This window comes from Calonectris borealis, chromosome 4 (assembly GCF_964195595.1).
Source record: "Calonectris borealis chromosome 4, bCalBor7.hap1.2, whole genome shotgun sequence".
Lineage (NCBI taxonomy): Eukaryota > Metazoa > Chordata > Aves > Procellariiformes > Procellariidae > Calonectris > Calonectris borealis.
In genome coordinates, this window is record NC_134315.1 from 60,480,650 (window position 1) to 60,493,571 (window position 12,922).

Here is a 12,922-nt window from a genome sequence, read left to right on the forward strand (position 1 = left end):
ATTTATTTTTAATCCTATTTACTGCAACTCTGGACATTGTCATTATATATATAAATGTCCAGGTCTGCTTGGAATCCGACTAAACTTTTGGCCTCGGTAATACCATGTGGTATAATTATGCCAGGTTTCAAATGTACTGATTTTCAATTTCATTTAAACATCCCTTTGTTCTTGCACTACGGGAACTAGTGCGGCTATTAACCACCTCTCTTCCCCTTCCGGGGGCTCCAGCATGATAAGCTCCCATGCCGTACTGTGCTCTGTTACAAAGCAGGAACATAATCTGAGGGCCTTTAAGGCAACAATTTAGCAATTTCTATCAGTTATCTAGCAACATTTTCTATTTCTGGGATCTGCTGGAAGCTGGCAGCTCCACCAGAATTTCACCCTCTTCCAGATCTTGCAAGCTCACTTTTCTGATGTTTTCCACTCCAGAGCTGCCACCCTTATAAGCAAACTGTTTTGCCCTGCGTGGTGCTCTTTGAACACTCCTTGAGATTCTGATAAATTTAGGCAAGAAGCATACCATGCTGGGCTTTTCAAGGTCACACAGGAACTTCTCCCTTTGAGCAAAGAACTCCCCTCCCATCCCCATGCCTGAATAAAGAACAGCAGCATCCAACCAAGCAAAACCAATGCCATTTTGCTCTTGGCTGATGTTCCTGTGGGCTGCAGGTTCCTCTGTGCAATAACTTTAACCTATGTTGTTACTTATGGATGAGCTCATGACCTATTATTCATCACGATTACTATGCCAAGTACTTACTAAAGCTCCAGTGCAATTAGTCACTGCTGGTTCTGCTCACACAACGCTTGCAAGAGGCATCAAGGTATAAAGCCACACCTTCATTCAACAAAAGTTTGGTGAAAAAAAATATAATGATGTATGCAAGCAGCAGACAAGGAAGGGAGACTCTTAAAGCAAACTTGAGGTTCCGGATCCTCTCGCGTCCCCAAAACATAGTCCTGCTTTCAGTAACTATTTGGGCTGCATTTTCTTCTCCCAGCTTCTGGAGCTAAAACTTTGGACCCCAGGCCACAGGTTCTTAATCCCGAAGTCTTTAGGAGAGAGTTGGTCTGGCTGATATCTTATGGGAAGATGGCCCCCCAAGGAGATGACAGAGTTTTTACAGCATCTGTGAGAAACACCACATAGCCATTGCTGTTCTACCGCAAGCGTTTTGATTACGGGCTTGGAACTGGTGAATTATGGCAAGAGAATACTTCTTTGCTTCAACCAAAAAGAAAATTACACCATTTCATCCCTCTTTAGGAGGACCTTCAGGCAAGCAACTGGTCAAGAGAAAACTCTTGTCCCAGCCTATGGTCCATAAACCAATGAGCTCTTTAATGATGAAAATAGCACTAACAGAACTGATAACAGGCACCACTTTGCCACCTGTTAGCTCATTAAGTAATAAAACAACATGCAACTTTTTTCCCTATTTGAGTATCATATACTGATTAAAGTCAATAAAATCACAGGTCTCATAATGGCAGTTAAATTGTCCCATTGCATACTTCTCAATGACCTCCCCATGCTGTTTAATGGTTACGCAGAAGTCTTACAAACTCTGCTCCAGAGTGATGATCTTAATATTTTTTTTCTAAGAGGCCATAACTGCTTTCCTGTGCTTCTGTCTCACATGCGTAAAGATGACATACTGAACTGAGTACTTCTACAACGCTCTTGGGCAATGCTCAAACAGCAGTCCAAGCCACAAGTTTCAGAGAACTGCCATACCAGCCATCGAGTGGTTTGCCTTTGGCATTTCAGAATTTGCTGAGGTTGAAAGAGAAGACAGTAATGATACAGAACAATTCTCCCATCAGCAGTGGCAAAAGTAATCTTGGAGGCCTTAAGTGCAAGGGTCGTTACTGAATATGAAGTCAAAAAGATGTGATATTTTCTGTTTGTCACACACAAAAACAGAGTTTGAGTAAGGAAACCTTTTAACAGACTCAACAGAGGTATTTCTGGCTGCTAGAATTCTCAATCTGTTGTGCTAAAATTAGCTTTAAGTAAATGTGCAATACAAGCAATACATACTTTGCCTAAGAAAAAAATCCACTGGCCACTTACAGATCATGTGAACTCGGTTATTTAGTTGAGCTAAGAACATCAATTATTCCAAGCCTTATCTGACTGTAGATTTGGATCTACTTAGCAATGGCACTGCCACATATCAAAATGCATGGTGAGCCACAGCTCTTTACCAAAGTGAGGGAAAGTTCCTGCAAACAACGGTTGCTGCCATTTAACAAGACGGTCATGAAAAAAAGAGATAAGATGGAAAAAGCCTGTGCCTCTGTCTCTACCCTTCTGACCTTCCCTCTGAAAAGAAAAAGCAAGTCTTCCTCTTCTGTCAGTCCACCCTTCCTTCCATATTACAGTATAAAGAAATTGAATGCCTTCAACTATCACTCCCTGATGTCCACCAACGAAAGCTATGGAAGATGATATTCTTACTTTTTTCCCCCTTCAAGCTGTTCATCAATCAGTAAAAGGGTTCCCTAAGTTCTGCTCTGTTTTTACAACCGGTGTCACAGAAGTTGCTTCTAATATTGCTCATCGGAGCGTACACCACGATCTGAGCAACAGCAAAATAGAGTCGTTCAAAGATAGAGAGTACTCTGTGCTGGGTAAAGTTCACAGCAGCTGTTCGAGTCCCAGAAAGACATCTGAGAGAAGCACCATAAATAACGAGATCACATGGAGTCTCCCATTGCACAACCAACATACATCTTTCCTGCTCAGGAATTTATGCTTCACACCCTACGCTGTCAGTCAAGAGCATATTACAAACTATGTTTTCAGGATGATCCAGAGGATATTTTGGAAAGTAATACAGCCCTCCTGCTGGCCCAGTCTTTTCAAAATACTCTTTCTATTCCATTACAAAAAAGACAAATGTTTCTATAATCTTGTCCAAACCATGGTCTTTCTCAGGAGCAAGCTATAGATCCATGCGTGCCTTTTATACATCACGGATGTCTAAAACCAGTTCCAGCAAGTCTGACAGCCTGATGGAAACTGAAGGGGACTACTCCTTCGCAGCCTCAGGATCTAAGTTTTTCTTCAGATGTGCAAACATAAGGTATTCTCTCACACTCCGATTTCAGCAAATCCCTAATTTGAGCAGCCCCTTTTTAGGATTCTTAATTAATTTTACTGTTGGATTAAAATTAAACCCAGTTCTCCTGAAACATCTCATTCCTAGGCCTCTACAAGGGGAAAATCACTTGTCAAAGCAGTGCCTAGCTATAATTGAGAAAGAAAATATATGGTTATTTTATAAAAATGAGATTTTTTTTTTTTCTTTTTCTGGAGTTTTGCCACAAATTGCCTTCGAGGGCTTGGTTCAGAAATTCCAAATTCAGTTTATTGTTTTTCTTATTGAGAACTAACTCCTTTTAGCAATTCTGTTAATCTTGGAGTTTGAAGTTATTTTTATTAAAGTAACGCCCAGAGTTTAGATATTCCATAAAAAGATCAGGAATTATTTTTATTAAAGTAACACCCAAAGCTTAGACATTCCTTGCAAAAATCAGGCAAAGCACCTTCATTCTTAAAAAGGTTCTTAGCCTTTTCCTTGTAAACACAGGTTTCACAGAGACAACTGAACGCTGAGAAGTTTTATCAGCCTTTTTTTATCAGAGGGTTGGGAAAAAAGTTATTAAGGCAGGATTTTTCCTGCCTAAAAGAATCCTGAGCCTTTTGCTCTTAACACGACGTGGTTTTTTCCCTCCTCCTTTCTTGTCTTCTGTTACAATTTCCACTCCGCGACGTCAGACTTCTCATGAGACATTTGCGCTGGCTTTGGGGTGTTCTGCCAGCGGTCAGTACCTCTGGTCATACTCACTATCTGCCTCTTCGCCAGCAGGGAGCCCCGCCGACCCAGGTGACACCAATTTCTGATAGAGCTTGTTAGTCTACAAGAAACTTGTTCTTAGCCCTTAACTCTTATGCCACAACAGAAACGGGGCTGCAAAGTAAAGGATCTTACCTCCATTCTCAGGGGCCTGAGGCACTGAAACCTTCTGTTCTTCAGTGGCAGCCCTGTCTCAAGGACAAGATCAAGTGCTGCCTTTTTGTTTGAGTGACTACGTTAATAAACTAGGTGACATCACCCAGGTTCTTTACCATGACTAAAACATGGCTTAAGTGTTTGGAGGGGAAAGGGAACGCCTTTTGATCACTACTTCTGATGTGGAGCGTAAGCGACCGTGACTGAAGATTGCAGTTTGTCAGCAAGCCTCCTCCAAACGCTGTGGCTCTTTAGGCATAACAGGCCAAAGACATCATGGAGTTAATAACACGTTTTCCAACAAGGTGCTTCTCCCCCGTTGAAGAAGGCACGTAGTGACAATTTTCAATCTCTTTAATGTAGAAATTAGGGCTGGGGCAAAATCTTTTCAATTCCTCTGAAAGAGAGGTTAAGTTGCAACATACCCACCTTTCTCCCTGCAGCATGTATAATTTCAGCTTGCTCAACAGCAGCGGCACTCCTGAGTTCAGGCGGACTTTAAAAGGAGCGATTATGCTCACGGAAGTAAGCTAACGTGAATAAACTGCCCAGGCAACAGGGAGACATTCCAGAGCCCTGTGCTGTCACCAGGCTTTTGGCCAATGCTGCTTAATCATATATGCAAAACACCAATTACAGAAAGATTCATCATAGGTTAGAATATTCTCAATGAATAATTTTGCACTGTGCTGAAGAAGGTTCCCCGCAAATCATCCTCGGACGAAGGCACTGGGATCTTCTCCCCACTTTCAGAACTTCTACTGAAGTACAGCAGTGCAAGTGGTACAGCAAAGGCTTCCTCTGCAGGTCTTCTCCATAGATCAGGTAGTTTTGGAAGGGAAGTTTGAGAGCAAGTTTAGCACCACCCGAGCGTCATGCTGCTGAAATTCGTAACTCTTATGGCTATAAGGCACCATGGCAGCTGCTACAGGCCACGTTCTCATCTGGGCTCGGTCGGCACATGCCAATTCATACTATCCCGGCATGTAACACTGGACTGAAACTCAAAATGCTCATGGAACGGGGGAGGATATTTTCATTACAAGGTCCACAGAGTTTACAACGTCTTCAGCTTTAAACACAGCCACACTCATAGCTTAGAAATATTTAAGACGCTCTTGAGCCTTGTCACAGAACTTCCAAAGCTCTATCCGAAAAGCTTTGATCTTCTGTGCAGCACTGAGTATAAAACCTAGCCAGCCACATTTTAGTTAGGGGGAGAGAGAGGACTTTTTCATCACTTAACAAAAGATTATAGTTTTTACATAAGATTATAGAGTCATGGTTGTACCTCCATCTGAAGACTGCATTTACAAAGATCTGACTGTTCAGCAGCTCCCATGGACACAACAGAGCAGTCAGATTCTCAAAAACATCCGAGTTATAATTGAGAGCAACTTGTTAACGCTTTTTTTGCGGTACCTTATAGATGGAGAGTTTTAACTGCTTTGAAAGCCTTCCCTCACATGGTTTGTGTGATCAGACACCACTAAATCTACGTATCACAATAGCTTTTTAAACACTATTGGGTAAGCTAGAAAGATTTGCCTCTGTACAGCATTCTCAAAACCAAATGCGACTAAAGATAACTTTGGCACAATTTTTTTAAAGGTCACAAGCTTTCCTCATCCAAGACATCTAATAATTTAGCATGAACAAAGTTCCACAAGAGTTTGAGAATCCGTTCCTGTGCATGCCTACAAGCCCGACTACTACGAATGGATGCAAAAAAAAAAAAAAAAGATCTATTTTCTCTACCCTATCTGCCTTTGCTTTTAGGCACCGATTTTTTTACTACCAATTAAAGAAAGCACCTTTCTTCTACATGCAATATCGTGAATTAACAGGTAAAAATCACTGCAGAAATTTAAGATAAAATTTCAAAAGCTGACTGCACCTTCCGTTCCAAAGTATACTTGTACTGTAAAACTGAAATATAAAAACCCCAACAAAACAGGGTATAGTTTTGCTGGGACGGAACTTCAATTGCTGCACTTAAGTCAGGAAGACAAACCACTACCTGCTCTTCGCTCATGGCTCAAGCAGCATTCTTCTAATGGAAAAGGTACATGCCCTGGAAAAGCTTTTGCTTTTGTTGCTTCTCCCTAAAAATGTTTTGTCTCGACAAGTAATTTTGTGAGATACTTGTGCCGCTACCTCAGGTCCATGAACACAAGCGGAGCTGCAAGCCCCTCGAGATTTCTCAGTGCTTCACGGTGCTTCCAGCTCCGCTGAGAGGAAAATTGTGAAGTTACTAGCTACAGACAGAAAGACGGCTGGGTTTAGTAAACTGGAAAGAACGGGTTCATTCTGACAGGCTGCTTTATTGAAACGTATGGAGCCGCAGCGGATGGCTGCTGAGGACAGCAGCCCTGGCGAGCGCTACACAAGACGCGCCATTAGGACGGATTCATCCCCGCGCTGCCCGTTCCTGGCTGACCACAGGGTGGGCAGGGCTGGTGGGAAGGAGGGCTGAGCTCTCGGTGCAGCCACGAGCCCCGCGCCGGGACAACGCTGCGGCGCCCGCGGGGTGAAGCCGGGCACAGGGCGCGGAGAGCGCTCCCGCGGAGGATGGAGGGGAAAGCCCACCCGGCCCGGCGGCACGCAGCCTGCCCCCGGGCCCCAGGCGGCCCCAGCCCCGGCCCCCGCCCGCGCTTTCTCCTCGAGCGGCCCCTTCCCGGCTCACAACGGCACCCGCCCGCCGCCGCCGCTGAGGCGCCCACCTCCCCTCCCCTCCCCTCAGCGCGGAGGGGGCGAGGGGAGGAGAGGGGCGAGGGGAGGAGAGGGGCGAGGGGAGGAGAGGGGCGAGGGCGGGGCGCCCCCGCGCGCGTGCCCCGCCGCGGCCCCACTCACCGCCCGGCGGGCGCCCTCCGGCCTCCGAGCAGCAGCAGCGGCGGCAGCGGGGCGGCAGCGGCAGCAGCCGGCGCGGCCCGGAGGCGGAAGCGGCGGCAGGAAATGAGATCGGCGGGGGGGGGGGGGAGAGAAGGGTGCCGCTTCCGGGGGGTGGGTGGGCACCCGGTGGCAGGGACCTCGGCCGGAGGTGGGTCTCCGTCCCGCCTAAATGCCGCTAAGTAACGGGGAGCCGGGCCTTCGTACGGCCGGAGTAACGTAGGAAGAAGGCACCGGGAGGCCTCCGGGGAGGCAGCGGCGGGAGGAGGCCGGGCAGCGCAGCCGAGCCGCCGGCAGGCCCAGGGGTTCCCGCGTCCTCTGCGGTCTTCCTCCTCCCTGTTGCCGCGTGGGAATGGCGCTTCCTCCCGCCAGCCCTCGGCCCCGCTGAGCTACGCGTCTGTGCCCCTCGGTGACAGGCGGGGAAGCCCTCGAAAGGGGCCATCGGCCCGGATGGCAAGACTTCACCCACACGAGTCCCTTTTCACGGGGGAAACCCGCTTGGCCGCCGCCTGGCAGGGTCAGCGCGGCCCGGATCGGGTGTTGCTGTCCCTACAGACGCTAACGTGCAGGTAATTTCAATCTAATAAAGAAGATTTGGTGAAGAAAGCCAGGTTTCCTCGTATGCAGTGCTGTTTACCACTGCTCCAAGACTTAATATATTTTAGCACAGAATTGGAAAAAACACCTCTTTCTGGGCATAGACTCTCAGCTCTCTGCCGTTTGTTAGCGTTCTGTTCACCACTCAGCCTACTCAAGTCATGTAACATTAGCGATTACAGCATGATACAGCTTCAAGTAGTTTTCATGATTAGATGCTTTTATTAAGAAGTAATTTCTGCAGTATTCTTTAACTGATTTTGTGATTTATCTAGAAAGAATAACTGGGGTGTGATGTCTCTTCTGGATAAGCCGTGATCTTTCTGTTTACACAAATATTTATAGACAATCCCATTCTTTAAAGCAATTTGACTAAATTAAGCTAACCACCTTTGCTATTAATATTACAGTATCTGTTTTAGATGTCTTCTAGACATGCAATTCACTGTGTACGTCTCAGTTCTCAAAGTTTCTCCAGGAAAGGCTCACAGTATTGCATACGCAACCTCCACATAAACTCAAAGAGCAGAATCTTTCTGCGCTACCGCCAGCGACACGCCGAGCTCTCAAAGCTGTTGATCTTCGCTAGGCAGTAAAGCCACTGTATCTTCATTCACGTTTGCTGGATGCATTCAGCAAATTCAACAATGCGTAACCACGGAACAAAAGGGTTTCCAGGCAGATGGTACTGCCTGGCTTTCTCTAGGGTGCTGTCACCAGAGAAGGTAGGAGCCGATTTCCAAGGTGCCAGCAGAGAGAGAAATAATTTAAAACACTGGTAAGACTGCACTTCTCTACCCTCAGCGGTTTCTCTGAGCAGGTCTGCTCTGTGTTGGGTACTTTCATGCCGAATATTTCAGTAGGCGCTCAGTTTACTTCATGGGGCTCAGAGAAAAGCTACCGAGAACAAAGTTTTTAGGAAAGTCCCTTTCCTTTCCCCCTTGCCTTCAGCTATGTATCAATTAAGATGCATTGAAAATCGCTCCACACTGATTCTTATCATCAGCGCTGGAAATGTATCCCAAGTTCCTACAATTGTGGGCTTCACTCCACTGAGAGCTGTACGCTTTCAGTCTGTTTTGGTGGCTGCTGCTGTTCATACTTCCTTGCTGAAAAAAAGAAACACCGATCAACACCAGTTATGCCATTTATTATATACATGTCTATATATGTATGTGCATGTATACATATTTATATATATACACGTATAAATAAAATAACAATCAAGAAATAGACTTAAGATTAGAGAATGTAATTTCACCACTTAGCCACCCAAGGGGAAGTTTCAGTCACCGTGTAGAACTAGTCCTTTAGCGTATGACCTTGGAAAGGCTGAGCAGTAGGGTCACAGCAAAATGTCAGTAAATTAATGGCAAAGAACTACGATTCCATTCAGGTCCTTTCATTTAAAAAAAAAAATTAAAGACTACGGCTTCAGAAGTACTATTACAGATGACCTGAACGACTTATTAGTCACACGGTTGATGTCCACATCACTCATCTTCTCCACAGTATATAAGCCACAAGCTAACAACTACATTGACTTCAAAATTAATCTGGTTAGCAAGGCAAAGGGAGATCAAAGAGTTGTGTGTGGTGGAACAAACACCAACAACGAATGCCAGCAGGCATTCCTCTGTAGGAAGCACATCCTTTTTTTGTTCCCACAGAATGCAATGGCCTGGTTTAAGAATCTTTAAATTAAATCTTTACACTTAAAAGTGGTTTCAACTCATTAAGTATTTCTTGCCCATATTCCCTCTAGTTGGCAGATGTGAAGTAAGTACAGGTGTTTCTCTGAATTGGATCTCTGGAATATCAGAGGCATGAGGCTCTTTCCTACCTCATTCCTGACCTTCACCATTAAGATGCGAGTGGCAACACTTGTTGGTACAGTAAAATTCTCATTTATTTTCAATTTATGAAGTTGAATTACTCATGATTTCACAAGTCCTCTCAACTTCTACAAATCCATCCACGTTTCGACAATATTCAGACATTCCCAGCTTTTTTTAACTTCAACATCGGATTCGTTTTGACAGCTAGAAGAGAATTGCACAGCCACTCCCTCACGCCTCAATCCTGTGACCCGCACTCCTGCAGAACCCCTGCTCACGTGGTGCCACAGGATCAGGGCTCCGCCCTGGTGTCCCCACCGCACGAGGACAGGCAGGCTCGAGGCCAGGCCTGCCGGAACCGTCCTCAGTAACCCACAGGCCCAGGAGAGCCCCCTCTTTCCTTTGACTTACCGATGGAGTACATCTCCAGCTGCTGCCGCAGGCGGATCTTCTTCATGCTGTCGTAGAAATTGGGCTCGGGCGGCGTCTCGGCGGCTGGGGGCAGGGTGAAGATGCGCATGATCCTCCTCTTGTTCCTGCGAGGGGGGCAAGGCGGTGAGCAGCCCGGCCCCGCCGGCACGGCTACACGTGGGGCCGGCGCGGCCGCTTCCCGGCGGGAGCCCTCGCCCCCGCCCCCCGCGGCCTCTCCCCCCCCCGCCCCTCGCGGCCTCCCCTCACCGCCGCGCGTAGACGAGGAGGGCGAGGCTGGCCAGCACCACCAGCAGGTAGACGTTGGTGGCCTCGTTCCACGCCTCGTGCACCGAGTAATCGATGGCGCCGCTGTCGCCCAGCGCTGCCGAGCCGCCGCCGCCGCCCCCTGCTCCCCCGGCCGCCGCCGCCGCCATGGGGGAGAACGGCCGGTAGGGGCGGCCCCGTGGCGGCGCGCGGGCGGGCGGCGGGAAGTGACGTCAGGCGAGCTGTCGGGGCCGGCGTGAGGCGCTCTGCCGCGCCTCGGGCGCCCGGCTGCCGTCTCGGGGTGGCCCTGAGGGGGGGCAGCGAGGGGCCTCGGACCGCTCCCCCCCTACCTTTCCCGCACTTTTATTTCCCCTCAAGCTACCAGTCCCCGGGAGAGGACATAAGCAGGTGACAGTTTCTCTCCCAGGGGATGCAGGCACGGGGGATATTACAGTCTTTTTGCTTTCACGGTGCCAGCGTCTGAGGGAAAACGCGCAGGCGGGTAGAGGGCCAGAGGAGGTGTGAATTCAGCAGCTCTGAAAGCCTGGCAGGCGTGGAGTCAGAAGCACCTTCACCCACCTGTGCGGGTGCTCGCTTTGTGGCAGTGCAATCGTGTGGGACGCGGCTCAGCAGTGCGTGGTGTCGAGAGAAAAAAGAGGTTCAGGTTGTCACGAGCTTTCACTTTTCACATAGGAACTAAATTTGACAGTTTAGGTTGTCAAAATAGAAACAGCACTTCCTGAAAAATCTTGCCTCTTTTTTTTTTTTTTTTGGGCCAAAATGGGAGTTGCTGGATACTCAGATGCTGGAGCAACATAGCTTACTCCTATGCTCCATATGCCCCTCATGCCAAAAAGCACAATTATAGGATAATGCTTTGGCAGAAAAGGTGGAGCAGAGCAAGCGTTTCAGTTTAGAAATTTGAAAAGTTTTCTGAATTGTTTAGTGAGATGCAGATTAACTAGGCAGAGAATGTTCTAAGTCGCACATACACTTTTTTTTTTGTACTGCCTCATGTGGCATGTTTGAGCTACGTGATAGGTTAGGTGTGCTGTCCTTTATCCTCTCCTCCTGCTTCTTTCTATCCACCTCTGGCCCTGACGCTTCCTTTTACCATCTCTTCCTTCAGATACTAGAACTATTTCGATGTAGATGTTATGGATATGGTTCATCCCCCTTTGCTTTACGCATATATGGGGTATGTACTTACGTTGCAGTTATTTGTCTTCACCCTTTAAAAAACAGTAAGGGGAAAACCCAAGTATTTTTAGGGCATGATTTATCTAACCTATGTCAAACATTCAGAATGGGTCCTCCTGTGTCCGGGAAGTGCTCTGACGCCTTACTGAGTAGAGGGAGTCTAGACACCTCGCTTGGATGGCATTCGCTTTGCAAATGTCCAGCCAGCCTGGGGAAACTCCGTCATTTGGGGAGCCATTTTCTCAGTGCAAGATGTGCCGAATCATTCTCCTTCCATGCTATGGAACAGATTCATTTTAAGAGGCCTCAGATCAGGGCATGAAAGGATATGAGTGAAAATGACAATATAAAAAAATAAAAAGCTAAGGCACTATTATCATGAGAAAAGTTCCTTGCCCCACATGGTGTGGGAAAGAAGAGTAAAACAGCAATTAGACATAATTCTAGGTCATTAAATCGGGATGGCACCCATGCATAGAACTGTGGAAACCACTAGGAGAAAAAAAAAAAAAGTATCACGCAACATTACACAAGACAGTTAATTAAGCATGGTTGTACAAGGATTTTAAAGAGTTTCTCATGAAGGGGGACCTCAGGGGCCGGTGGTGGGACTGGCGCTGTTTAACATCTTTGTCGGCGACATGGACAGTGGGATCGAGTACAAGTTTGCTGACGACACCAAGCTGTGTGGTGCGGTCAACACGCTGGAGGGAAGGGGTGCCATCCAGAGGGATCTTGACAGGCTTGAGAGGTGGGCCTGTGCGAACCTCATGAAGTTCAACAAGGCCAAGTGCAAGGTCCTGTGCATGGGTTGGGGCAATCCCAAGTACAAATACAAGCTGGGCGGAGAATGGATTGAGAGCAGCCTGAGGAGAAGGACTTGGTTGATGAGAAGCTCGGCATGACCTGGCAATGTGCACTTGCAGCCCAGAAAGCCAACCGTATCCTGGGCGGCATCAAAAGAAGGGTGGCCAGCAGGTTGAGGGAGATGATTCTGCCCCTCTACTCTGCTCTCATGAGACCCCACCTGGAGTATTGCGTGCAGCTCTGGGGCCCCCAACATAAGAAGGACATGGACCTGTTGGAGCAGGTCCAGAGGAGGGCCACAAAGATGACTAGAGGGCTGGAGCACCTCTCTTATGAAGAAAGGCTGAGAGAGTTGGGGTTGTTCAGCCTGGAGAAAAGGCTCTGGGGAGACCTTATAGCAGCTTTCCCGTACCTGAAGGGGGCCTACAAGAAAGCTGGAGAGGGACTTTTTACAAGGGCATGTAGTGATAGGACAAGGGGTAATGGGTTTAAACTGAAAGAGGGTAGACTTAGATTAGAAATTCTTCACTGTGAGAGTGGTGAGGCACTGGAACAGGTTGCAGAGAGAAGTTGTGGATGCCCCGTCCCTGGAAGTGTTCAAGGCCAAGTTGGATGCGGCTTTGAGCAACCTGGTCTAGTGAAAGGTGTCCCTGCCCACAGCAGGGGGGGTTCGAACTAGATGATCTTTAAGGTCCCTTCCAACCCAAACCATTCTATGATTCTATGATAAGTTGAGGCTTTTTGTTTCCTTTTTTAGTATGTTGAACTTTTCTGCTAACAGGCCTGACAAGAAAGCATTACCCATCTGTGGAAGAAAAGTGGAAAGAATAAACATAAGTAACTTGGGTGCTCTTTATATTTCACTACTACCTCTAGACCTCAGTTGAG

The 12,922-nt window shown here is 47.4% G+C and overlaps 2 protein-coding genes across 7 annotated transcripts in view; both read right to left on the reverse strand.

The window, feature by feature from the left end:
• Positions 1–6,982, reverse strand: part of SLC20A2 (solute carrier family 20 member 2) — a 58,489-nt gene extending 51,507 nt beyond the window's left edge. For 5 of the 6 annotated variants that reach the window (XR_012673571.1, XM_075149765.1, XM_075149767.1 and 2 more), the window contains exon 1: positions 6,882–6,964. The gene's annotated coding sequence lies outside the window, so the exon portion shown is untranslated. Of the gene's footprint in view, positions 1–6,881 lie in introns of all 6 variants that reach the window. The other variant, XM_075149764.1, reaches the window with a different exon arrangement.
• A 731-nt stretch (positions 6,983–7,713) lies between these two features.
• SMIM19 (small integral membrane protein 19) lies at positions 7,714–10,228 on the reverse strand. Its single transcript, XM_075149770.1, has 3 exons — positions 10,031–10,228; positions 9,764–9,888; positions 7,714–8,623 (listed from the first exon to the last, which is right to left on the reverse strand). Exons 1-3 carry the CDS (start codon positions 10,195–10,197, stop codon positions 8,559–8,561), a joined length of 357 nt encoding a protein of 118 aa, XP_075005871.1. The 5' UTR covers positions 10,198–10,228; the 3' UTR covers positions 7,714–8,558.
• Between the last annotated feature and the right edge of the window lie 2,694 nt (positions 10,229–12,922).

What these genes read in the sequence shown, in the direction of transcription:
- SMIM19 (XM_075149770.1), bottom strand. Translation starts at nt 10,197, where the DNA reads ATGGCGGCGGCGGCGGCCGGGGGAGCAGGGGGCGGCGGCGGCGGCTCG. An exon ending in CTCCTCGTCTACGCGCGGCG is followed by an intron (nt 9,889 to 10,030) that starts GTGAGGGGAGGC and finishes CCCCCCTCGCAG; the next exon opens with GAACAAGAGGAGGATCATGC. An exon ending in GCTGGAGATGTACTCCATCG is followed by an intron (nt 8,624 to 9,763) that starts GTAAGTCAAAGG and finishes TCTTTTTTTCAG; the next exon opens with CAAGGAAGTATGAACAGCAG.